The sequence below is a fragment of the Echeneis naucrates genome, chromosome 21 (assembly GCF_900963305.1).
Source record: "Echeneis naucrates chromosome 21, fEcheNa1.1, whole genome shotgun sequence".
Classification (NCBI taxonomy): domain Eukaryota; kingdom Metazoa; phylum Chordata; class Actinopteri; order Carangiformes; family Echeneidae; genus Echeneis; species Echeneis naucrates.
This window is the reverse complement of record NC_042531.1, coordinates 5,875,041-5,901,682: the sequence shown is the minus strand read 5'-3', so window position 1 is coordinate 5,901,682 and position 26,642 is coordinate 5,875,041. Positions and strand designations below refer to the sequence as shown.

Here is a 26,642-nt window from a genome sequence, read left to right as displayed (position 1 = left end):
AAGGATAAGAAGTGAGAGATTTCCCCATTTATAAACAGGATAAACCCCAGAGGGAGAATTTGGGGTTAAAGGTCGACCCCAGGCTAAGCACCTAACTCTCACTGCTGTCAATATATGCATACTGAGAGGATTTCAACTGTCACACCTCAGCTCAGACCATCAGCTGCGTCACCAACTTGTATGTGAAACTACATCATCACTTTGGTTTCATCCTGTCGTCATCAGCTTGACGAGATAAAATTTAATCTGCGCAGACTCTTATGTGAATGCTGCCAGTTGTCTGTGAGTCATCGTGTCCTCAAACTGAATGACGAGGATTGAGGCCTTTGTGCTGATCTTAAGATTTCTGGCAGTAATTCCCAGATAAATGAAACTGCCGTGATCTCTGTGTGGGTCACTGCATTGCTCTGCTTGCTGTTGATTGTTTTGCCTCAGTTTCCTCCACACTAAGTGCCCTCCCTCCTCACTGTTGCTCCAGTAACTTCTTGGCTTGCTCCTGTAAAGTGCTTAAAGTAAACAGGATTAGAAAGCATTAAAAAAAAATCCCCCCTCTCTCCTGGAACCATCTGCCTATCTACCTGAGCCAGGAGCAGTCCTCTCTGGACCATGTGACACCTCCCTTCAGCTGTGGTGGTGTGTGTGTGTGACTGTACTGACACATGATTTCTTGACGAGGTTGTTACTTTTCTACATTTGGGGATTTTATTTTATTTATTTTTTTTAACTATGCAAACGTGTAAGAAGCTGTTCACACCGCTGTTACATGACTTAAGAGGAAGTACATATCTACTCGATCCTTTTCCAAGTCCACGGATTTAATCACAATCACGGATTTAACATGAACACCACATCTTGGAAATGTGTTTTTTATCCTGTTGCATTTAGCTTTCTTGTCACATTTTTGGACGTGAGGACAGGTATGTATTAACTGTGTGTGCAAAAAGCTTCTTATCCTCTGCTTACCCAAAGAAGAGTCAAATGTTGTCTTTTTGTGGTACCCTAGGTGCAACGCTGGAAGGCTCCTCTATGGGATACCTGGGTCTGCCTAACACTCAGGAGTCTGCAGTTTTTCCACGCGTACTTCGGGTGTCTAGTGTGAAGGCATCTCACAATGGACATGCAGTTATCTCTCGACAGAAAAGGAACATCCTTTTCCCAAGTGGTGTCAAACTGTGTGCACAGGAGACAACTGAGCAGGTTGTTGCAAACCATCTAAGCTACTTTCATCTCCGAGGTGAGGAGGACACAAGGAGGAGGTGATGCCAACAAAGTAAAATAAACAAAAATGATTTTATAAAGCATGTTCTCAGTGTGCGTAGAAGGAAATGCCCACTCATGGTGTTAATCTGCCGTATTTACAGCGTCAAATCTACCAAAGTCAGGCTGAGGGGAGTTGGTGTTGTCAGTGAGAATTAGACCTTTAGAGATTAGCATTTAAAAGAGTTATGCTTATTGTGGCCACTGAAGCAGACATGGACAAAGTGACAGAAAGGCCTCTGAGTTGTTCTCTTTCCAATCTCTCCATCTTTTCAGCTTCAAACTTCTAGTTTTCAGACCCACCTGATGCTGACTCAGGTGCCCTCGCTGAAACGATTTCATCATTTCACTTTTCTCAGCTCCCCATGAGGCAGCAGATGACCTAATGTAGCTGTTAATTTTATGCCGTGTAAAACAAGTCGAGTTTGTTTGTAATCGTCAGGCACCGCCTGTGTGTAATAATATCGATCCATCGTCATATCATCGCATCTGTATCGAATATCATATTTTATAAACTTTAACAGCAACAGATGCACAATTTCCTTGATGGAGAGTAGTTCTGGTTAAAAAATATGGATAATTCAGACTAAAGGAGGCTTTCTGCAAGTTTAAGTGCTGCTGAGTTAAAAAAAAAATTCAGTTTTATATACCAAATACTTCTATCTCCACAGACAAACTACCTTCAGTTTTAATGAAATGAACTGCAGAAACCGAAACAGACTTATCTCTAAGTCCAAAACAATTGTGGTTGGATAGTCATTATATACCACAATATGCATAATTGCATGATATTAAGGTTTTTGGACATTAGGGTCATATGTCACAAATTATTTTATACTTGTAATTCACTTTTTCCTCAACTCAGCTTTGCCTTTAACCCCAAACTTTTCCACGGCTTTTGTTGCTAATCACCCTGTACTTTTACTGACAAGATGAATATGATATTAACAGAGTGTGTGACAGTGAAAAGCTGAAGTTTATTACCTAAGTTGGATTTGGAGGTGTCTGCTGGTGCCTCGGGTCTCAAACACAGTGCTGATTAGAGGAGATTGGAGCATATGTCAGCGCAGCAGCCTTGGATCAGTGCCCACTGGGCTGATTCACGAAAGGCCGTTATGTCATGGCGTTAACATGGCAGGAGACGTAGATTTGGATGTTACAAATTCAAGCAGGTAATATATACAAAATGTCTGGTATTGTTTGATTAACTTAAATGCTACTACTGTCTGCAGCAACTGAACCAACAAAAGCTTTTCTATCCCAGAAAAGGCAGCCATTCTAATGTGTCACCAAAAAAAAAAAAAAAGCATGCTTTGGAAATATGGTCTGTTTCAGTGGATGTTGTCTCTCTCTGGTCTGACCAGTGTGCCAGGAGACCATATGGGAGGCTTTCAAGATCTTCTGGGACCGCCTCCCGGAGCAAGAAGAGTACCAAAGCTGGATGAGCCAGTGCCAGGAAGGCACCGTCTCAGCACAGGACATTGGCAGCTACTTTAGCCAGTCAGAGGAGCATCAGGCTCTGGTTAAAAAGGTTAGTGGATAAGTCGTGACTTAATAAAAGTGGATATGTTAACAGCACAAAAAACATAATGCATTTCTCTGCAGGAGGCCGAAACTGACAATAAGAGTGTTTTATTTTTATTTTCAGAGAATGTCAATGACTGGCCTGAAAAGGTAAAACGAACCATAAGAAGTGTGAAGGAATACTTCTGATCCGACTGTAAAAATCTTTGTTTTGTAAACGTGTCTGTGTCTGACTCTGTAGTGAGCCCACCAGGCCCTGGCAGCATATGTGCAGGTAAGGTTGTCAGCACTCTTCAACCTTACCTGTTCATATTCCCGCTCATCAGTTTCCACAGTTCTTCACGTTCCTCTGTTGTGTCTCAGCCTTGGATGCTAAATATCCAAGTTCTAGTGTAATGTTTTTGTGTTCTCTCATTATTTTTGAAGTATAACAAAGGCCTTACATATTATATTTTCAACAAAGCCCCTTTGAAAGCCCAGAACTAAAAGTTTAACGTTGTTTTTGTAGCCACACCCATCCATTGTGTTGTTTCCCGACAAAAACTATCAAAAACACACTACTGAGCCACTTTTTCCTCTCTGGGTATCCATTCCAGCAAAACATTTGTTGGGAAATGAAATCAAAACAAAGCCATCTCATTCAACTCTGTATTAAGTAAGAAGTAACTTAATGTGTTGTAATCCTTTTTAAAGGAGACTGTCAGTTCAAAATTATTGTAGAAATCTAAATTGTCTGTAAGGCCTGTATACTTCATTTGTTTTTGAGGTGATGGAATAATGTGACCTCAGTTTTTCTTCTGTTTCACAGCACTCCAACACCTGGAACCTCACAGGCTGCTGGATCTAAGCAAGGTCAGTGACACTGCAGACGGACCCCGTTCCTTGTCCCTGTCCCTGCTGTCAGTATTATCTGCACACCGGAAACATTTCAAAAAATGTTCGTCTGCCCTGTTTCTGGTTGACAGCTCACAAATGACAGCTTATGGAATAAAGTGATTCTTTTTTTGCACTTGAATTTAACCCTTTAGAAGCTGAAGGAGCAGCGCAGGAGGAAGCAGCTACCATCATTCCAGAGGTAGAAGAGAGTGTGCATAGACACACACACACACACCATACGTGCAGTTTGCAAATGTATTATTTTTTCCATACCCACTTGTTTTGTCTTCACATGACACAGCTGGACAATGACATTGCCGTGCAGCCGCTCACACCGGCGGTGCTGGAGCAGGTGGTGGAGCTCAGCATCCTCCTGACAGGAGAGATGTACAGCGATGACCTCGGGGATCCAACCAGCCTCCAGTTCCAAACACTCAGCAGACAACTTGCTGAAAAGGTTTGTCTCTGGCTCAGCCTCCTTTTGTCTGTTGCTCTTTATGATTCCCCGTAGTGCTACTGTATCCTGGCTCGGGTGTATGTCTGCTATATGTTCTGGTTTATGGTCTATGATAGATGCCTTGTTAGTTTTAATAACACACACTCTAACAGCAGTAGTTAAAACCAAACTCTAAGGCAGGGGTTCAGAAAAACAGAGATTTTATGGTACACATTTGGTTTTGGTAACTATGTGCTGAAAACTCAGCTTTATGATGCGTCCTGAGAGAAGATAAATTCTTGCCCATAACACACAGATCGCACAGATACTCACCTTTGGATGCAACTCCGGTGGTTTTACAGGTACTGGGAACACTGCAAATTTCCTCCTCATCAGATGGATCAGATAAATTGGGTCAATGAGTCTGCAGAACAGCATAAGTATTGTTTTCTCCAAGAACATGGAAGCACGACCTCGTAGACCAATAAACTAGAGATTGTTATGAGTGGACTGTGGTACAGTCCCCTCCTGAGGATCATAATTCAGACCACAGATAAAAGTCTCAGCCTCAAACTTTACCTACTAGGAACAAAATCAGGCCTTTTGGAACAATAAATCAGATTTATTTTTATAAGCTCATTGATGATAACTGTCTAAATGAGAAACAAGCTTTATCTGAGGCCTGTTTAAGATGTGTGATCATGTTTGCATTTACAGATTGAGGAAGCTCTGGAGGGTCTTCCTGGATTTAAGAGTGTGACTGTACTGGACTTCAGGTCAGTCTCTTTCTCTCTCTGTTTGTTTGTTTGTTTGTTTGTTTTTTAACATCTGGACTTAAAGGATTTCCTGGCATGATGGCCAAATCAATCTGAATTTGTAGTTTTAACACCATTTGAGCTGTCTGCTCATGTTTAACAGCTTCTCCTTGATTTATTCAGACCGCAGAAGGAAACCCAAGGGTGAGTCATCTTTACAGGCTGCAGTAGTTTCACCTTGAATAGTTCTTCCTTCTCAGTCAGATATTTAAGCCTCAGATCCCCATCAACTATCCCTTAGCTGGAGAAGTGTGAGTGCGTGTGGCGTCGCCTTCATCCCACACTGTGTTTACCTGTGAGCGTTGGCACGTGTTGAGGTGTGTCACTAGCTGCCTGTGCTAATGGCCTTAGTGCAGTCACTCACCTGTTAAGTGGGCTCAGTATGGGCCAAACTGAGCGAGCAGGTGCTCTTTCAAAGAGACGATTATCTGAGCTTTACGACCTCACCAATCAGCCTCTGGACGGATTGAGATGGGAAGGGTTAGAGAGGAAGATGAAGTCTAAAAGCAGTAAAGAAAAGAAACATAATAAAAACACGTTGGAAATAGTAAAAAAAAAAAAGCTGTGTCAGTTTCTCATGCTGCTGTACCAGTATTCAGTGACTTTCCTTAAATGCAAATAGCCATACATTAACACAAGCCTTGCATTTCAATTTTTATTTAAAAGGGTAGTTTCACCTTTGAAGCACTTTGAAAACTCACCAATAATATAGTTTGTGGTTATTTAATCTGGATGAGAACTGAAATTTAAATGTGGGTCAGATTTTTACTATACGGAGCAAATAAAGTCACTTTGTCAGCTTTAAACATGCTTGCAGGTGAGGAGAAAAATTGGCTAACTGTTGTTTCCCTGTGTCCTGTCTTCACCTTCAAAAAAAAAAAAAACCTAAAAAACCTGCAAAGAAACTAAGTACAGCTTTGCTGTATTGAGTCTAACGCGGTAGTATATTGACAGTGCACCTGCTTATTCATGGGTCCATCCAGGGTCCATGCAGGGCAGCCGCATGATTGGCCCGTTTCTGACCTGTGTCTGATTTATCTTCAGTTAATATTCACATCAAACCTCAGCGAAAGTAAAAAAAAAAAAAAGTGATGTCAGTAATGTTAAGCATGGGATGATTGAATGGCGCCAGATGGCACAGTTCACTAAGAGAGGTGAAAATTGGAAAAACATTGAGAGAGCGGCTGTTCTGCAGAGAGAAACAGATGAGAGAGGTCAGAGGAGACTGACTGGACTGGTTGGCACCGACAAAAAGGCGAACGAAACTCAGATGACGCTTTACAACTGTGATGATTTGCTGCACATTGAACCTTGAGGTCGATGGGCTACATGTCAGGTTCCACTCATGTCAGCCAAGAAGAGAAATCTGAGGCTGCGGTGGGCACAGAGTCGCCAGAACTGAATACCAGGGCTGAATACTGAAACCTAGTTTCATAAATCTGGATTTCTGCAGAGGCGGCAGATGGTTGGATCAGAATTTGGTGTCACCAGCTTGAATCCTGCAGTAACTGGCCAAAGTCAGTAGGCTAGCTGGTTAGATTTTCTTGGCATGTATTGGGCTCCTCATTAGCAAATGATCATTATTTGAAAACGACAGCCTCAGCATCCTTCATGGCTGCGATTTCCCATCTCTTAATGGCTACCTCCAGCACGATAAGGCACCAACGAGTGTAGAGTACATAAACATGCTTGCTTAGTGTGAATACAGTGTTTACTCAGTTGCAATTCACCAAATTTCAAAACTCCACCATTCTAAAAAAAATTTAAACGCGCAATTCTTGCTCGTTTTTATTCTGTCGTTAATGATACTTGCAGCAGAACTCTCCGTGTCTGCACTTATTTGTGAAACTAAATCTGGATCTCCTTCTAAATGGGGCCGACTCTGGGCCGGCACGTGCACAGCTGTCTGCCATGAAACCCTACAAACTAGGTCAGAGTGGAGGGCTCCCAGCCTTCAAATAAACCCTGATAAATGTTTTTTTTTTCCATGGCCTGAAATGTCTTGTGAGATTTCCATGTTTGTTATAATGATATTGATCATTCTGCCTACGCTGATGTTTTTGACCTACATCGTCAAACCCCGGCTTTCCAAGTTGAGTAAATCACTGGGGTCATCAGTCATCTGTGAGCATGCTCTACAGCTCTTTTAGCAAATTTGACGTTAAATCACGCTAATGCCTGACCGACTTTCATCCTCTTCTCATCCAGGAGACATTTGTTTCCCCCCTTTTTATTGTAAAAATGCAGATAAATTGAGGATAAAACTGTTTATGCTTGATTGGAAATTTCGCTCACCGATTTCAGATTTTAATCAAAAAGGAAATCCTTTTCTGTGTGGAGCCTCTGCTGTGAAGGCGTTCTCCAGCAGATCACTCAACTCTCTAAATCTTGCAGTGAAGTGAAGAGTAATAATTTTATAATAATATAATATATAATAATTTTTAATATTTTGGGTGGAATATGGCTAAAATCGAAGGAAAAAAAAACAAAAACCAACCCTTACCATTGGGAGTAAAATCTCCATAAACTACATATAAATTATGTGACAGTTACGTTTTTTAGACTTACTTTTATTGCTATTGTCAGAGGGAATAGAATTATCAAACCTCAAACCTTGCAATAAAACATAAAATGTTATGATTTGCCAATGTGTCTTTTCACGGACGTCTTGTAAATAAAATGAGAATGAAAACCATCAAACCATTAAAAATAATGATGATAAAATATTATGACAATGAATCCAATGAGACAGAGAAAGAAAAGACCATCCAATCCCATAAGTGAACAAGTTCTTCTGAATAAGGTTGGACATTTTTCAACCTTATTCTTATATAATCTCTTCCAATGTGTGGCCAAACATTGCTCCATTAAATAACACGCCGCTAATATATATATATTTGCATTTTCAGGTTGGACGGCGTTGTAGTGGACTATGCTGTCACAGTGGCAGTAGATGGAGCAGGGGTTAGCACCGAACAGCTGGACTACCTGACGTTGCAGTCGAACCGGGTGGAGAACTCGTACCGTGAGGTGAAGGAGCGCCCCACCGTGGTGTACGCCATCACTGAGATCAGAAACTTTGCCACTGAAGCCCTGCATAAAGACGAGCTGGAGAGCAGTAAGGAGATAGCCTTTCCTGCATCCCACACTGTGCATGCCTCTTTGATATGATTTATAGCTCTTTAATTCATTGGCATGGCAATGAAGTCCCTGAGAATGCACTGGCAGAGTCAGTGCGTGCATTAAATGTCATCGAATGGAGACACAGCAGACCCAACACTGATATTACACTGTATGGTACAGCAATTGAGAAAACATTCCAACGTTTTATTAGTCTCATCTGTTTCTTATTTGTCTGCTTTTTCTGTAAAAGAAGACAGACACATATTTATAACAAGTTTGAGCTCAAAAGTGGGCCATTTTTAATGAACAAATCACAGAGTCATCAGTTTTAGGATCTGTGCTGCAGTTGAATCCTTATCATTAAACGGCCTGCGACGTATTCAGCCAAAAAATGACATTTGAATTGCCAATCCTCGGGTTTCTGGTCCTTATTTTGACTCACGCCCAGTTGATCATAGAGTTGACTCTAAAAAAGAAGACTATCATTTTCACATTTTCACATTGAAGGATCAACATTGATGCAGCACAATCAGAGAAATCATCACACACACTAACAACGCGACTTGGCAGTCTTTTGAAAGTTTTGGTATTTTGTGTACAATGAGCGTTTGTGCACTTTTGACAGCAGGACATAAGACGACCTCATCGCTTCTTGTTTCACATATGCAGCCGTGCTGCGGCTGTATTCGAATACAGAGTGGATAGACATCAATGCAGTCGCAGTCACAGAGTCACACAGTTGGGAGATCCAAACTTCTGCGTCTGTCAGAAGTAGGCTAGCTGCTGGTTTGGGCTGATGTCCAGAAATATGAAAGATGTGATAATGTCTATACCATCTCCTCCTCCAATGTGATTTCTCCCTGCTCATGTTTTTGAGAGAATATGGGTTATTAGTATACTGTGTTGGAGAGCTCCCATTGTGATGGATGCTATCTGATGCATCAGTCATACGCTGTGACATGTGAACTGAAAACTAAACACTCTCATATGGCTGACATGTGTAGCCGGGGGAACTAAAAAGCCTGGTTTGGCTTTGTTTTTGCTTGCTTGCAGTAATAGCTGTGGCTCACAGCTTCACTCCCGATTTTAGCACTGATTTGTAGATGTTTACCCCTGAAGGTAACACTGTCAGAATAAGAGCTGTCACTGCTGTAACAGATACACTTAAAAGGATTTTCTAAACTCTGGCAGCTATTATTATTAAGGCTGTTTGGCACATTTGTGTTTTGCATGTCAGTTTGTATTAATGTTTGTTCCTCCGTTGCTTTCACAGTGTCCAAGATCCCAGAGTCTGTCACTGCTGCAGATGGATCCACGGTGAGTTATCTCCACAACGATCACAACAGCGGTCTCTCCTCTGGTCTGTTGAAAGCAGCTCACACTCATGGTATGAGCGATGTCGTGGTAGCCTGTGACTGGCCGGTAATGTTATCCAGACCGCACCAGTACAGGTAGAGGATGAGCTCACTAGCCCGGATGAAGTGAAGCTTTGAGGATTAGTTTGGCTCTTGCCATAATAATCCAGTGCTATTCTGGGGCAAAGGCTACACTGCGCCGCACCACAGAGAGGGCACATATGAGTTCATTCAGACATGAAATACAATCTAAAGACTGTCTTTATTTTTGCCGTCTCGTAGTGAAGCGTGCCTTTCAGTGACAGTCAGGCCCGCACTACGGAGTCTGCTGCTTCGCTTTATGTCATGGCACACAGAGTGATTCATTTGACTTCTCATCAGTAATTAAATCACATGCCAGAGCAGAGAGCTACTGTGCCACTGAAACCTTTCCTGACCCAGGTTTGGATTCTGAACGTCTTTCATCGAGATAATATAAGAAGTGTGGAGTCTGCGGTCTGCCACTGAAATAAGACTTGTATACAAATCTACACAAAAACGTGCACATGGGATTTTTTCAACAAGCACAAAGGAAATCTCCTGCCACACTATATGCACAGCTCTACAAAAAACAGACAGTAATAGAATTAAACAAAAAAATTCAATGACAAATCAATAGTTTTACCTCCGGGTCGTTTAGTCCTGACTACTTTTAGAAAAAATCATTTCTGCCAGATTAGTTTTGCATTTTTAGGAGGTTAAGATTTCCGATTAATAGTATGAACGATCAATGATCTGATAGATTTCTGGCGTATCATAAATTCAGCTTGGCTTGGTTTTACAGTTTGAGCAGTTCCACAGGACCGTTGTCAAAAGATCCACGATAAACTGTAGTAATCTTGTTTTTATGTTGTTGGAGTAGTTTACATGTTGTTAATAAGACTGAAACAAAGCTGAAGAACACACAGACCATCTCATGCCATCCATGGTTCCACATTTTGTGATGACATTTTTCAATGTAATGCTGTTTTTTATTTTATTTTATTTTTTGCCAACTCTAGTTAGGTTTCCATGCAATTATTACAAAAAGCTGGAGACAATAAGTCTCCTCTCTGTTAACGTTCACAGTCGACCTCGTCTCATTTGGTGATGTATAAGTGTACGTCAGGCTGTGGTCGGTCCACTTTGACATCACAGGGAGACGGAGACAGTTCAAAGATGGAGCATTTTCAACTGACTGCGTGGCACGCTCGCACTGAAACAGCACCGCACACTTGAGATAATCCAATTCCTTTGTGATGCAGGTCAGTATAGCTGATGAGCCGCCAGAAGTCATGATCCTGGAAGAGGACAATGAAGATGGCATCCCCTCTGAGCTGTCCGAATCCAACGCAGCGGCGACCGCAGAGAGTGACATCATTGTCCTGGAGGAGAGTGTCGTTGCGTCTCCTGCTCCGATCCTCATCACCAGCGCACCCGCAGCTGGCAGTGAGTGTTAATCCTGCACACAAGCATTGAATCACAGGTGCAGTTTGTCACCCGCTGTCAAATCTGCCTTTTTCTTTTTAGTTTTTCCTTTTTGTATCACTTTTATGCTTAACAGAGATGAATGGTGAAGTGGATGCACGCAAAAACAATTAAAGTAACATTTCAGCTACTTGTGAGAAGATACATTTCTTTTTTTTTTTTTCCTCTCTTTGTTGGTTTATTGAAAAAAGGTTTTGTCTAAGTTGAAAGATAGATCTGTGGGCTTTGGAAAAAGGTAACTACTTTCTAAAAGAGTATCTAAGAGAGTATCAGGAACATTGAGTTGTCAGTTTTGTTATTCCAGGCATTGAGGAGGAGGGTCTGCTGCTGGAGGACACAGTGCAGACTCCTGCTGTGGAGAACCCCCCAGCAGAGGAACCTCCAGCAGAACATCCCTCCCCTGAGCTGCCGGAGGACATCACCCTGCCTGAACCACCGGTGGAGATTGAAGCCTCTGGCTTAGGCACGGCGGACCTGGAGGACCTCCTGGGGCCAACTGCAGCCACTGAAGAAGAAGACAAGTCTCTGGGGAACACTCTTTCCCAAGATGGACTGACTACAGATGCTGCTGCTGTGGATGCGGATGCTACGTCCACAGCTAACACAGAGGAAGCAGGAGACCATCCTGCTGAGGTTGTTGTGAGTGAGGGAGAGATTCCAGGAGAGCTGGAGATCTCCACAATTGCAACCGAGACCACAGATGAAGAAGGCCCGCCTGCCCTCGTGGTGCCTTCTGAGGCTGTGGATGTATCGAGTGAAGAATCAGCCCCAGACGCTGCAGAGGTAGGTGTTGGCGAACACTCGGTGGAGGGTGCAGCTGAAGAGTTAAACCCCACGAACACTCCCCCTGCTGATGTCGAGGCGAACCAAGAAGATGCAGACAGAAATGGGGCACCTGAAAATAGTGAAGAATCTGTGTTTGAGGATGATAGTGGCGTGTCATCAAAGAGCAACGGCCAAGAGGTGAGGGAAGGCCCAGAAAGACCTGAAGCTCCAGCTTTAGAGGAAGAGGTCGCAGAAGCTCCCAGGATCTCAGCAGGTGATCTCACTGAGGATGAGATCTTTCTGGTGAACAAGGATGAAGTAGTTCCACCACTGACAGAGTCTTTGAGCCCCGTCGCACCAACCGTCCTGTCCTCATTCACTCCTACTGCTGATGTGAATCCCTCCTCTGATGGGCAACCTGACATCATCATCCCGCTGCTGGTGGAGGTAGAACTCATTTTAAAACAGCAATTAGACTGAGACACTCAACCAATTCAGCACGACAAAGGAAACAAAAAAGAAAAATGAGACTTAAGAACTAAACATATATACATATACATCGAATGTTTTGAGCAACCAGGTCACACCTCTCAAATAAGGATATAAAGTATAATAATAACAATGTATTTGTTGTTTTTGTCTTTTCAAAGATGGATAAAAGAAATTTATTTTCACGAAAATCCATTAGATCTTAATTTAAACTTCAGGTTAGCTGGCTGACATTTGAGAGCCAGTGTTTCCAGGTGACACACTCCCAACTTCTGTGGCTTCCAAGTAAAAGCCGAGCTTACTGATGATAGCTGTGACGGCTGCTGATCAGAAGCTCGTTTTCTGTTTTTCCTATAGTCTACACAGGAAAGGGGGTTTATCTTTCTTTTATTGGTCCAGACGTGGTGAGATCAAAGGATCAGACTGTCTAAAAGCAGTGTCAAGCCGTCCTGTAACTTCAGATCACTGTATCATTATCACAGGCGGATGCACAAAGTTCTCAAGTGACAGATGATAATATTTAGCAGTCACTAAATATTTTGTCTTGCCTGCCACTCATCACACCAAAGAAATTACTACGACCAATGATGATGATGCCAAAAATGTACACTAAGCAGAAATACTGAAGACTGAAGTTGAGAAAAAAGATCAACACAAACACTTCCTTTGTTTGGTAACTCACCAGTATCTAAGGTAGTGTAAAGACATCACAGCATGAAGAGGAGGTTGTTTTTTGCTTTTGAGTTTCTTTTTGGCAACAACCATTTTAAACAAATAACTTTAACGTCATCTATGCTGATTTCTTTGGAAAAAACGATCCATCACTGAGAATGCTGAGTCCAGACAAACTAAAAAATGTTGTTCCTCACTTTGAATAATCATTTTAAAATGTGTTCCAGACCTCTAACGAAGGCTTGGATGATGCCACCGTTGGAGACCAGGACTTTGACGTGGTTCACTATGGTTATGGCTTGATTAACCACACAGAGGAGGGCAGCACTGGTTTCCCCTTCAGCGTGGCACACGGCACAGACCAGGCCAGTATCGCCATGCCCGTGAACCCCGGCCGAGCCCTGATGGTCTTCTTCAGCCTGAGGGTGACCAACATGATCTTCTCTGAGGACCTCTTTAACAAGAGCTCTCCGGAGTACAAAGCTTTGGAGCAACGCTTTCTGGAGCTGGTAAAAGCTTTCCCATTCACTCATGTGGAGTCTCACTGTTGAATTATTACTTTGTGAAATAAAAGTATATTTTTTGAAATCGCTCCTCAGCTTGTGCCCTACCTGCAGTCCAACCTGAGTCACTTTGAGAACCTGGAGATCCTGAATTTCAGGAACGGCAGCATTGTGGTCAACAGCCGGATGAAGTTTGGGAGACCTGTGGCTCGTGGCGTCACCACCACTGTCTATCTGATCCTGGAAGATTTTTGTAACACAGCCTACCAGACAATGAACCTGGCCATCGATAAGTATTCGCTCGACGTTGAATCAGGTAGGTGCAGACAGATGTAGGCTGTGATTAAAAAAAAAAAAAAAGCTGCAAAGAGAACAAAAATAAGCACATTATAAGTCACTCTGGAAAACAGGTTTGAGTGAGAGAGTGCCTGGGCAAAGTCACGGTCACATCAGCTTCAGTGAGATAATCAGTACTTCCCTGGTCTGCAGCCAAGTTGTCACATGTCATTGACTGCATGATTACTGTGAAGCCTTGTGTGCTTCTTTACACTGTTCACTACACTTCATTTCTTTAGCATATCTCAGTTATGGGCCCAGGATGACACTTTCCCTCAGTTCCACGTGAGGCATCTAAGTCCAAGCTGCTGTGTGAGAGAGCATCAGTCAGCTTGTATGTGTCCATTAAAGATTGACTGGTTAAACATGCTTTTGTTGACAGTCACAGCTTGCACACAATCCTGGATCTCTTTGCACAAAGATGCGTCTGTAATCACTGTACAGACGTGAAAGTGTCTTAATTCAGCTAAATCTTTGCAAGAAAGTAAATAAACATGCAGAATATTGAACAGTTTTTTTGAGTCTGCCTCACCTTTCAGGAGGGGTCGAGCCTATTGATGATTCTTTTGAAATAAAGCAGGCGTTAAGGCATTAAAATGAAGCAGACCTGCAGTCCTTCAGTTTTAAGTCGACTCTCTCATGTTTGTTTAACACCCAGGTGAGCAGGCTGACCCCTGTAAGTTCCAGGCATGCAACGAATATGCGGAGTGTAAGGTGAACAAGTGGTCGGGGGAGGCGGAGTGTGTCTGCAACGCTGGCTACTTCAGCGTGGACGGCCTGCCCTGTCAGAGCATCTGTGAGCTGCGGACTGACTTCTGCCTCAATGACGGCAAGTGTGACATCATCCCCGGCCAGGGGGCCATCTGCAGGTGGGTGGGGATTAGGTGAAGTGATCTGAGCAGAGTTTCTGTGTTGGTAGGTTTGGAACAGATTTTCAAATGTTACTGCAGTTCATGCAGGAGGCCCAAGTTGTAGCTTGAAATGGAGTCGCTTTTCCAAAATCATGTGGCGATGTGAGCTATCCAGTGAACTCCGAGGCTCTGTTCAAAACTCCTGTTTTAAATTTGCCTCGATGTGTTTATGTGGTAAATATATCTTATAGCCTAAGGAATCCGGATTATAAACAACTAAATGGAATAAAGATTTGGTTTTACACCTTAGCTGGCTATAAAAAAATAAAAAATAAGGCTCCTCAGAGATTTATATTTTGTGGACATGAACAGATTTAAAATGAAATCAGCATGTCAACATTTTAACTCAAACCTTTGGCAGTTCACAATGTTAATTTATTTACACTGCAAGATATTTAAGTACTGTGCAGTGTATAAATGAAATGAATACCACGTATAAAAGCAAAGGCATAATTGCTAGGATCTGGTTATGTTGTTCCATTTTTCAACCGCAGCAAATACATCATTACTGTTTTGTTTTATGAAATGGGCCACATGGTAATGCTATTACATAATATTACAGCCCTACTGTTTTACCAAAAATCAAAAAATAAATAAATAAGTACGGTTTTAGTATCTGTGCTTGTGTTTCCAGGTCCAAATGTACATTTGCAATCAGAGACAGAAACGTGTCCTTTGGCTGTCTGTAGTAATTATGAACAGACACATACGAGGCTGTGTGCCAAGATGAATGGTAACCTTCTTTTTACACCCACTACCACATCGTAAAACATGCAGGCAGCTCCACATGCTGTTGGATTCTTGTTTACTTCTTGCTGTGCAGCTGAAGTACAGCATTGTTGCATTTAGACAGGAAAAGCTCTTGACATCATATTATTAAACATGACATGAGTTATTGCCCACAGAATACTATAATCATAGACAAGTTATTAATTATGTCAAGACAAAATGCAAACCATTTTTCCATTCCTTACTTATTCAGCAGAAAATAAAAGACAGAAGAGGGAGAAATGTGTAACATTTTCTTCTTCTGCTGTTTCCTGTTAGTCTCTTTGTGTTCTTCAGTCTTTTGCTGTTGGCCGTTAAACTGAAAAGGGTCCAGGTTGAAAGTGTTTTATGGAAGAGTGACAAACTTCCAGGTGTCGCGTTGGGGAGAACTGGTGGTACCGAGGAGAGCACTGTGAGGAGTATGTGTCTGAGCCGCTGGTGGTCGGCATTGCCATTGCCTCTGTAGCTGGCTTCCTACTCGTGGCCTCCGGAGTGATCTTTTTCCTGGCCAGGACCTTAAGGGATCAGTATGACAAGGATGAGTCTGAGGACCCCATTAGGTGAGAAGTCATTGCTGAAAAATTAATTACAGAAATGATTAATCATACACGATACACGCATCTAATACTCACCGTATTATGTTTTACAAGTAAACAAACGGTTATTTTACTCTTTGTGGAGATAACTTTAATCACTCAGCTTAGTAAAATGAAAACCTTTTCAGCTGGCAAAAGCTGCCAGCTCTACTGCTCTGTATAAGTAAAATCATCCAACAGAAAGAGTTCACTTTAATGTATCGTAAAAAATTCTCTCTTCCACATGATCAGATTTATATTAACGGAGTCTGGCTATTTTCTTGAGTGGAGAGGATAATATCCCCCGGCAGCCGTCCAGTGCAACATCTCTTTACCATCAGCACTGTGGCCTCCCAACTCCCTCATGCCTGGCTGTTTTTTCTTCTCCCGTCTGCTTTTTTGTCTCCACGTTGTGTCTTTTTTTTTTTTTTCTCTTACACACACATCTGATATGGGCTTCGTGCATGTGTGGCCTGGTTACCACAGCAGCCTGCAGGGAAACGCTGTGTTAACTGATCAGATACGGCACTGAACTAATTCCAAAAAGCCTCCAACACATTCTCGAGTCGTGCCCATTGTGCTTTCTAGCTTGGTCTGTCGCTTCATTGTCCCGTCTCTGCTGTTTGCAGACGAGCAGAGAGTCTTCCATCTCTGGAGAGAGCCACCAAGTACAATCCCATGTATGAGAGTGAAGCCACCACGGGCTACAGCCACTACTACCGCCGCTATCCTGAGCCTCCAGTCTACAGCAGTGCCAGCGCGGAGGCCTCCACCGACTTCAGCAGCGAGGAGATTCGACACATCTATGAGAACAGTGAACTGACCAAGGAGGTGTGTGTGTGGTTGATTTAGGGGGGGCTATTTTAGCCACGTTAATGAAGTCCTAAACCACCTTTTAACACTGCTATCTTTATCATGCGCCTAAGAGATACCTTCGACCCTCACCAGGCTAGCTTTTTTCCATTCCTAGATCTAAACTTTACTGAAAAAACACCCATAAATCCTTGAAATTTGAATGTCGTTTTAGCTTCTTTTCTGTGCAATGTTTTGATTCATCCACAGCCTGTTCTGTGATGTAATGTTCCCTCCTGAATGTTGTCATGTGTGTCTACAGGAAATCCAAGACAGGATACGCATCATTGAGCTCTACGCAAAAGACCGACAGTTTGCAGACTTTGTCCGGCAGCATCAAGCGTGAGTTCTTTTCTTGTTTTTCTCCTTTTTACGCTGCAATGAGATAAACAGGCCAGGCAGGTTGTGTGGGAATAGGAGGCTGACAAGATTGTAGTGGATGAAAAAAAAAAACAAAACCTAAGAGGCTTGGTTTGTTGGTTGAGAGTTGGAGGAGATGAGGAGCTCAAGCCATGTCAAACCAGTAAGCAGACAGATTTATCACGCCCCCAATCCTCACCAGTGAGGTCTGATGCTGATACAGTGAGACAGAAAACATTAGGAGACGCAGATCCACTGTTACTGCCAAACCGTTGGCAGACAGAGGAATGTTTTTAAGTTGTATCTGGCTGTAAGTGCCTTTTCTCTGCCATGGAGATGCCAGAAAAGCCCGAGTTAAGCTGTGTATAATTCTTTCTGCAGTAAATAGAGGAACACATTCCCCCTGAAAGATGAAATCCAATATTTTTTGTGTGTTTGGATCTGCTGCAGTGTCCTGGATACCCGCAGAGAGAGCTCCTCTACGCTGACATGAAACGCTGCTGTGAACAACAAGGTATTTCCTTTTCCTTTGAAAACTGCGTGTCTCGATTATACTACAATCCCCCGATGAAGTTAGAGTTATGAAGATGTCAAGAATATATATTTTTTCAGTCAATACCCAGGGAACAGTTTTAGGAATGGGACAAATTATGGTCTTGTTTCATATGGGCAAGGAATAAAATAAAGGCTTGACGATACAGAAGAAACACACGTCATGCTAAACAAAGATAAGAACTGCTCCAGTGTCTGATCATCTCACTTAAGAAAGCAATTCATGTATTTCCTAAAGTCTTGATCGACAGCATCTGCTCACAGCATATTACCCCCTTAAATCAAAGTTGACAGGGCCCTTCCAGGAGCTTTATGATGTCTTTGGACGGTGGGAGGAAAACCCAAGCAGGCAGAAGGAGGACATACAAGCTCCCCACAGAAAGACCCCAGGGAACCGAACCCACAACCTTCTTATTGTGGGGCAACAGCGCTAACCACTACACCGCCGTGTTAATATGCCTTATAATAATATCATATATAATATGATCATATGAGAAAAGACATACATGGTCGTTGAAGGTTGTTCAGCGTGATAGTTGATATGTTGACACATCCTCTGCTTTACAGAAAAATACCTCTATGTTCAAAAAGCGAAGCTCCCTGTCAAGACTTTCTTCTTCTTGGCCATTGTTCATGGAGGCTGGACTGCACTGTTGAAAAGGACTATCACTCTGTACACCGTTATTTCCTCAGCGAAGGTCCTCTGCCTGAGCTGGCAGGGTGGTTGACTGTCCTTCCTCCTTCCTCGGTGCCTTCTCTTCACTGGGTGAGCTGGCTGTGACATCGAGGGACATGTTTTGCTGTTCATCTACTGGACTCCCTTTGGAAATATAACTGCACCACATTCAGTTACTTGAAATGTTGACGGACACAAACAATACTGTGTAGTGGCATGATGGTTTTATTTCATCATATCCTATTTGTCCAATCTTAAACGAGGAAGAACATAAAAATTTTGTGAATATGTACAAATGGATGTTTTACTAGTTAGGAACATATTTAAAGTATTTCACTTAACTCTTGTGTCTCAGAGGCTAAAATGGACTTTTTAGGTCTTCACAGAAAAGTACAGAGAGAGTTGCTGCTTTTTGGTGCTATCTTAACTTAAAATACTCTTTGAAATGTAGTAATCTGCAATAGCTCAGTTTTACAATTTAAAAGGAAACCAAAGGATCAGCCATGTATGTTAGTGTACTGCTTTGCACGAATAGAATAATTCAACAATTTGAGAAATATAAATATTGTAGTTGGTCCATAAATATGAAGCTTGAGACTGCAGCCATTAGCGTAGCATAGCACAAGTTATAGCATCCGAAGATGTAAAGGCAGCACCTCACAGTCTGAATAATTAAGCAGATATTCCAAGTAGTTTTCTGCTGGCGAGTGATTTGTTTTATTTTATTTTTTTCGCCTCCATCACTCAGAAGCTGTTTTGTATGTTTGTAAATGTACGGCTTGGCAGACATGAGAAAATCAAAAACAGTGGTGAGGCGAAAAAGGCAGTGAGCATGAACCCTCTACAGCTCTGGGATCCAGAAATAAGTGAAAACACATTTCACTGGAAAAATGCTGTGAGGCAAGCGGCCCAGGGATTTGATCAAATACTCTGCTTTCAGATGTCATATGTAGTGCAACAGAAAGAATAGGAAAACCAGGAAAAACAAGCTGTGCTCTCTGAAAAGACAACCTCAAGCTGTGTCTCCTTATTGGAAAAAATAAGAAATTCAGGGTTGCCAGCAATTTGCCCCCCCACCCCCCCAAAAAAAGAAAAAAGCTCTGACCTCAGACTGTTTGGTTGGCCATGATCCCCCTCCTCATTCTCAAGCTGTCTGACAGGCTAACTTTGGGTTTTCTTTGGTATTTTTTATACATTCCTCCCTGGACTTATTGTGCTTGACCCTTCTTATCCCTTGAATGGATCCTAACAGCTGCTGCTGATTACAATCTGTAGGTTTTTATTCGTTGTTGGCCGGTGTAACCTTCGGCTCCTTTGGGGGTCAGAAACTGACACGTAGAGCATGTGCTAGCTTCTTGTTTACATTACATGCTTCTCATCCTCAGCTCCTCTTCAGATGTTGTCTACAAAAGCGATAAATGGCCGTGAAGCAGACTCTTGTGAGTGTCATGCCTTTCATAACCTGCATATCCAATTTTATTTTTACACGCATGCTTTTAATGTGTCTACAGACAGTTTTTGTCAGCAGCCTCCATCTGCCACCTGGATAAACAGCCAATCATCCCATACACATAAATATCACTGAATATACTGTATTACTGACAGCATTGTAGACTGTGTGTCGCAAATGTTTCAATATATGAACATGTTCTTTTTATACTGATAACTCTCACCACTTTAACTGTATAATCATACTGTGCAGCTGTGTAAATGACTAATTACAAAAAAGTGTAACATGAAGAAAAATAAAATGTTTTATATAAAATGCAGGCTCTGGTGGTTAAATTTATGAAATTTACTTAAGGTTAAGGTACTTTTTGAATATTTGCATATAGAATTTATGTCCCTATCTTGTAGTTATTTTTTCAAACACATCTCTAGGATGTATGTTACTGCTTATATTGATGTATTGTAGCTGCAATGATAATTCTAGTAATAATCATATTAACCATTTTGAATGTGCCACTCCTCAAATGAGTAACTTCTAATTTTCATACTTGAACATTCTGACGGTAAGATGTCACATAAATTCAGACATAAAGACTGCAGGACTTTTTTTTGTAGTTGCATGATTGTTTTATTTTTTTTTACTTATTTTTACTTATGTAAATAATGGATGTAAAGATTTTTATTCCTGATTGCTTGCACAAACAGTGAGACTCTTCAAGTCATTGACGCATTGGCTTCCTCCACTATGCTGTTGGGCCGAGTGTTCAGTTGGACCCGGATAATCTGACGAGCAGATTAGGTTCAGAGGTTGTGGATTATCACGTGGCCACGACAGTGTCTAAGAGAGCGTACAGCAATAATTATTCTGTGTCATGTATATAAACATGCCAGAACCTTCATGTGCATTTTGAAGCCAAAGCACAACATTGTGTTAACATATCGCTGGCCCGGTGGAATAATATTGAACAATGTGTCACTGTACGGCATGCAAAAGAGAAATTACATCCTGCTGCACCCTTTTTTGTTATGTTTTTAGTAAAAGCTTTGGTCTGGAGGTTTGGATTGTATTTGTTGTGGTTACATGAAGTAAGTGTGTGCGTCGGTAGCCAACGATGGCGTCATTTAAAGTTTTTCAGAATTTTAGAAAATCAAAACCACTTTGGTAATCGAGCAGGAGGGTGTGTCTGCTTCAGCGTTCGTTGTATTAAATGCTAATTGGCTCCGCAAAGACCCAAATTAAATTATATCTAGCAGCATATAACGTCAGTGTCACTTCAGCGCAGAAAAATGGAAAACACCAAATGAGAGCAGAAATCATTGCTGCATGGTGAAACGCTGACATGTGATGTTTTCATACTGGAGCATGATTTGATCATAGACCCGCTGAAAAGACGACAGGCTCCAATAGAGCTGGCTGTTCCTGACCAGGTGGGTCGATGTTCGTCCGTGTGAGAAAAGCTTCTGCTTCCAGCCTCTGACCTCCGCTCCAATTGCTGCCAACTTACTGGGTGTGTAATGTATGACAGCCCAATTTCTCTGCAACCACTCTGGAAAAACAGAAAAGCTAATCCAACCCTTATTTAGAGTCAACATTTGCATTACTACATGGAGCTTGGGTTCAGACAGAACTGCTTCCTGTTATTAGGTTTGATAATATTCCAAGTGTATGAGGATATCCGCTATCTCCTTCAACACAGGAAAAAAAAAAAGTGATATTCATGCCTTTCATTTAGTAAAAATTGCTTTCAAATGTTAAGGAAGATTTCATGGTTGTTTATTGATAAGTAACTTGGACTTCACACACAGCTGCTCGGGTCCTTCAGTGCAGCCTGTGAGCTGCACTGAAGTGAGCTGTGAGCAGCTGAATTTTATGGATGAACGTTCACTTGCAGCCCATTTTGCTTGATTTGTTGCTTTATTTTTTGTGTGCGTGCATGAAAAACAAGCACCTGATTGGCTGCTGGTTTTGAAAGAATAATCTGAATAACAACAGCGTTAGAAAAATAAACTAGGAAAACAAACAGCAGCAATAGCAGAAACATAAACCTGAGACAATTACGGAAGCTGGGTGAAAAAAAAGGTATTTGCGTTGAGGAGCTGCCAACATCCGGGTACCGCAAGGCGCCATTACTGCTTCACGTGTCGGCCCCAAAACCAAGATGGCGGCGGACAACGGCGAATTGCAGCCGGCCTCCAAACGAACCGGGACTTCACATCAGGAAGAAGGCTGAGGTGAGGACAGCAGCTTCTCCTTCATCAACACACTACGGTGAAAGAAAAGTTTAACTCCTTCACTGCTTCATTTGAACAGTGTGACATCTGCTGGCCAGGCTGGGAAACAGGGGGATAAAAAAAAAAAAAAAAAAAAAAAAACCGAAAACATTAGTGACATCCGGGAAGGTTGGCTGATTGTCTCTGCTTTGGGACCAAGAAGTTTTCTTCTTTTATGAGTTATGATAATAAGCAGCTAAGAAAGGAAAAGAAAAACAGACAACCAAACACAAACTGTAAGCGGTTCCAGTCACATCCTGACGATTGCCACTAAACAAATTCACCTTAAATTTAAAATTGTATGCAATCATTAAAATCGAGATCTGATAAAATGTAAAAACAAAACAAAACAAAAAAAAAGTTTGAAAACATTGTTTAGTAAGCTTAAAGACACCCTCTTTGCTCTGCATTTGGAAGTCATTTTATTTGGCGTGATTACATGTTTTCACAGGGACAGTAGAATCCAACTCAGGACAAAATGGTCCCACACAACCAGCAGGCTGATGATCTTCACAGAATATTCACGAATGTGTAATTTTAAATGTTTTGAAAAGCTGCAAAATCTACATTAGAAATCCTCTAAGTCATGGCTGTAAGGTGTCACCTCCCCTGCAGATTTGTTGGGATTAGCTACCATAACATTTGATATTTATATGTATATATTATGACCTTTTCCTTTAAATTTGATAGTAGGTCAGATGACCCCTGCCCCTTGCTGTGGAAATAGTTGGTGTTTGGGCGGAGGTCCAGCAGTGCACCAAGCCGGTCGCAGTTGAGGCGGTTGTTCTACAGTGCAGGCTGCGGTCATGTAGCAGGTGTTACCTTACAGGTTCCAGAGCCGTCATAGTTTTGTGCAGGCCCTTTCTAATAAGCGTTTGAGCTGAATGAGTGAAAAGGGATTTACAGTGCATGCTGTGTTCTGCAGGCAAACCAGCTCAGCTTACTTCAGTGAACTTCTGTAATATGACTTAAGTTTTTTTGTCATCCGTTTTCCTGTTTTTTTTTTTTTTTTTTTGTATCTCAGTTGCTTCTTAAAGATGCATGTTGGCATTTCAGAACAAGAGCAGGATGGTGAAAGATTGTCTGATTCAGTATTTGTAAATGATGATGAACGCTGATGTTTTGTTAATTTTGGCAGTTTGTTGTTCTGTTGTCTTGTGCTTGGCTCTTTTTTTTTTTTTTAAACTGAGCCAGTATATCTTCTGGAGGCATTAATCACTCATACTGATTACTTAATATATCCGCATGGTGTTGGCATCCATTGCTGGACCTGTTACCATTTTTTTTTTTTTTAACCTGTTAGGGAACTCACTGGTCGTCCAGAGCTTATAATATGAGTTGTGCTTGAAAAGGACTCTTTTGTTGTCAAATCTCTGCACAGAGATAAGACATGATGAGTCTGTGGTTTGTTGGATGTGTCTGCTACAATCTAACCACAAGAGGGCCATGCATGTGTTTGTGTGTTTTTAAAAGATGGCTCTATCAATTGCAATTTGCAAAAAAAGCTCATTTTGTGTTTTTATTTGAAATGGGCCATAAAATTTATATAACGGTTAAGAAAACTGTATACATTATTTGAAAACAAAGAAGACTCTTCAAAACTGATTCTTAACTTTTGTTGTTTTCATTTTATAAGTCAAGGTGTGCGTTTAGCAGATATGTCTTGTGTCGAAAAATCAGTTTGGAGAAGCTCCAGTAGGGAGATTTGGGAACTTTGTGATGGATACTACGTCTGGCAGAGGTGCATGACTTTCAAACATTGATGAAATACCTGATAGCGTGGGATTCCCAGTTTTTGGACAGACACTGTAAGTAAACTCTGCTTCTTCCTGAAGATAATAAATCACATGATTATGTAAGTGAACAGCTCTTTCCCCGTCTCTGACATCTGTCTCAACATGTAATTATGCTGATAAGGCTGCAGAGTTGTTATTTGATATCTCAATAAGTCTGCAGCTCATCCCCTCGTGTCTCTGCAGACTCTTGTTAAGTGTCTTATAAAAGTGCAGATTTATGAGCAGATAAATGACAGAGCGAGAGAAGTGTAATCCTAGCCCCTCACCAGCTGCCTGAGATGCTCTGTAGGAACTCTGTTATCTGCTGTACCTGGGCAGCAAAATTAAAAAAAAAAAAAAAAAGAGTTTTACTGCTCTTGTTTGCTACCGGCAAGCTGCTGCGTCTGAATGTGACCCTATTTACAGCAAGGACTTAAACTGCTCGTAGCAGCTGCCTGGGGAAGGTTTTTGTTATGAGAGATCAAATTAAATTGTTATGTCTTGATGTAAATCAGAAATAATCAAAAACAAAATGTTTTACTGAAACAATTTAAGCGGCGGCTTTTCTTTCAGTGAAGTCATCTTTAATATTCAAGAACATGGATTTGATCATTTTACACACTCTTTAATCTCTTTTTGTTATTTCTCCCGAGACGTTCTCGTTCCTCCTGTTGTCATTTCCTTTTTTTTAGACATGAATGTATATTTTGTTTCTTAGCCTGATGAGGCCTCATTGGTGTCTCCAGAATATTTTCTTTGTGTGTGTGTCAGAATGAGAAGGGTGGGGGAGAGGGGAGAGGGGAAACGTATCGGGGGAGAAAGAATCAGAATGAGGCACGTGGCAGGATTGTCGTTCCCTTTTCAGCCCACGTGCCTCTCCGTCAGGGTAATGCATGTAATGGGTGACCAAAAGTTCACTGGCTGATACAAATGTCCAAGTCATCTTAGCTGTTCCACATTCCTGCTGGCCCAACAGCCACTCTGTTACTGAACGCTCACAGCAGGGCCAGAATTCATAAAACTGCTATAAGTGAATTAGCATTAATTAACTCGCTTTTTTGAATTTCTTTTTTGCTTTTCCAGCCTGCAACTGTTTTGGTTCAGTCTTATTGCTCTCATTAGCACGGCTTCCAGATGTAGCAGGAAGCCGTTCATAGTGCTTTGGAAGGCAAGCTCATATTTCTAGTTAAGTGATTATCTTTTGAACATGTAAATATTAAACTTCACATCCTGTTTTGAAGGTCACCTCCTGTTAATATTGTGAGGAACACTTAAGATGAACTTTTATTAAACCTCTGCTTTCATGTTTATAGGCTAGATTACAAACAGATGTATAGGAGTAGTATTGTTGGTTGGTCTGTCAGACTGTTGTCTGGCTGCTAGTCAGTCAGAATTTGATCGGCTATATGGACTCATATAGGCTATACGGGCTTTAGTCAGTTCTCAGCAAAGTGGAGTAGTTGAACTATCTATTGTGCGCCATTTAATTCACACCCGTCGTAACCAAAGCAGACATGTTAACATCTACACCATTACAGACTTCTGAATATACATTTAGCATAATGGGGTGTTGATTTCTGCTCGCCATTGCATCAGTCCATTTTTCAGCCTACTTCTACCTCTTATCCTCAAATCCCACTTCAACCATAAGTTCAGAGCTTTGGCAATTAAGATGATGTACTGCAATTTGTGATAGTTAAACCCCTTTCTCTTGCTTGGCGGTCGCTGCCAAGGGCTTGTCTCTGTCACTCTGAGGCCTGGTGGTTTGTGAGGTAACCTCTCTGAGGGTGATTTATATCCCACAGATGTTCCAGGATGAGCAGTTTTCCTGTTGGGAAGCAATGTGCATGTCTGTATGATGAGTGTAATGCTATTTGCTCTGATACGCAGCCATCCAAAGTAGCCTCCAGGGCGAACACATACAGTCCTATGGCTGTGAAATTAAAAGAGCCTCTCAATACCTTTTTACCTCACAGGTCAGTCCAACAAACACAGTTACCTTTAGATTGATACTGCGGGACACCCCAAGTGCTCAAATAAAGAGATTTATTTTATTTATATGTATGATATATCTTTCATACTGTCAGCAGTTGGTTATTCATGCTATACTGTCACCTCCCCAAGCAGCAGAAGTCAATAAATTACATTACTCCTTTTTTTTTTTTGGTCGCATTTTGTTTAACCATATTAAACATTACTTTTTGTCGTTCTTGGATTATTCCCTGACATTTAGCTATTTTACCATTAGATTTAGATATATAAGTAATTAATCCATTACTTTTTGTAATCTGTCTCAGCCATTTGACTGTTACCTTTGGGTAACTATCACACATCTCTTCTTTTATTTTCCTGTTTTACTTAATTCCATTTAGCTAACAATTTCAGCTATGTAACCATCGTAGCTAAATATTTCAAACATTAAAATAATTTCACATATTTTTAAAATGTTCTGGCACATTTTTAAACACCTGGTACACTTCATTAGATTGATTATTATACATTTCAAGACTGGAAGATGTATCTGAGGATAAAAACTGGGCTTCTATATATAGCAGCACTGTTTGCAATTTGTTATCTTTATTTAATTAGGAATAGATTCAGGCCAAGTTCTCTGGCATTTACCCGAAGCAGCAAGTATCAGTTCTTTGGTACTGGTTATCCCTTTGTTTTGGTGATTGTTGTTGTGATGTGCAAACACTCGGCCTCCAGTAATACACTGGGACAGTCTGTCAAAAAATTTCCCTTTGATGGGATGAGGCATTGGTCCCTACTGACATAAAAACTGCAAAAAGGAAT

General features: G+C 41.5%; 2 protein-coding genes across 3 annotated transcripts; one reads left to right on the top strand and one right to left on the bottom strand.

Moving 5' to 3' along the window:
- The first annotated feature begins 1,026 nt into the window (after window positions 1-1,026).
- Window positions 1,027-20,047, top strand: impg2a (interphotoreceptor matrix proteoglycan 2a). The gene is made up of 15 exons (XM_029530758.1): window positions 1,027-1,234; window positions 2,622-2,788; window positions 3,959-4,114; window positions 4,811-4,869; window positions 7,818-8,026; window positions 9,305-9,453; window positions 10,670-10,853; window positions 11,197-12,104; window positions 13,046-13,327; window positions 13,418-13,637; window positions 14,316-14,526; window positions 15,708-15,896; window positions 16,541-16,742; window positions 17,026-17,105; window positions 17,574-20,047. Exons 1-15 carry the CDS (start codon window positions 1,027-1,029, stop codon window positions 17,614-17,616), a joined length of 3,267 nt encoding a protein of 1,088 aa, XP_029386618.1. The 3' UTR covers window positions 17,617-20,047.
- On the bottom strand, window positions 10,422-13,544 carry LOC115061983 (mucin-19-like). Of its 2 annotated transcripts, none has more exons than XM_029530583.1 (2): window positions 13,430-13,544; window positions 10,422-12,095 (listed from the first exon to the last, which is right to left on the bottom strand). In XM_029530583.1, the coding sequence occupies exon 2, from the start codon at window positions 12,086-12,088 to the stop codon at window positions 11,162-11,164; it is 927 nt and encodes a 308-aa protein (XP_029386443.1). In that variant the 5' UTR covers window positions 12,089-12,095; window positions 13,430-13,544; the 3' UTR covers window positions 10,422-11,161. The 2 variants fall into 2 exon arrangements, with proteins under 2 accessions (XP_029386443.1, XP_029386444.1); XM_029530584.1 differs by lacking the exon at window positions 13,430-13,544 and adding an exon at window positions 13,048-13,109.
- Window positions 20,048-26,642: the final 6,595 nt, after the last annotated feature.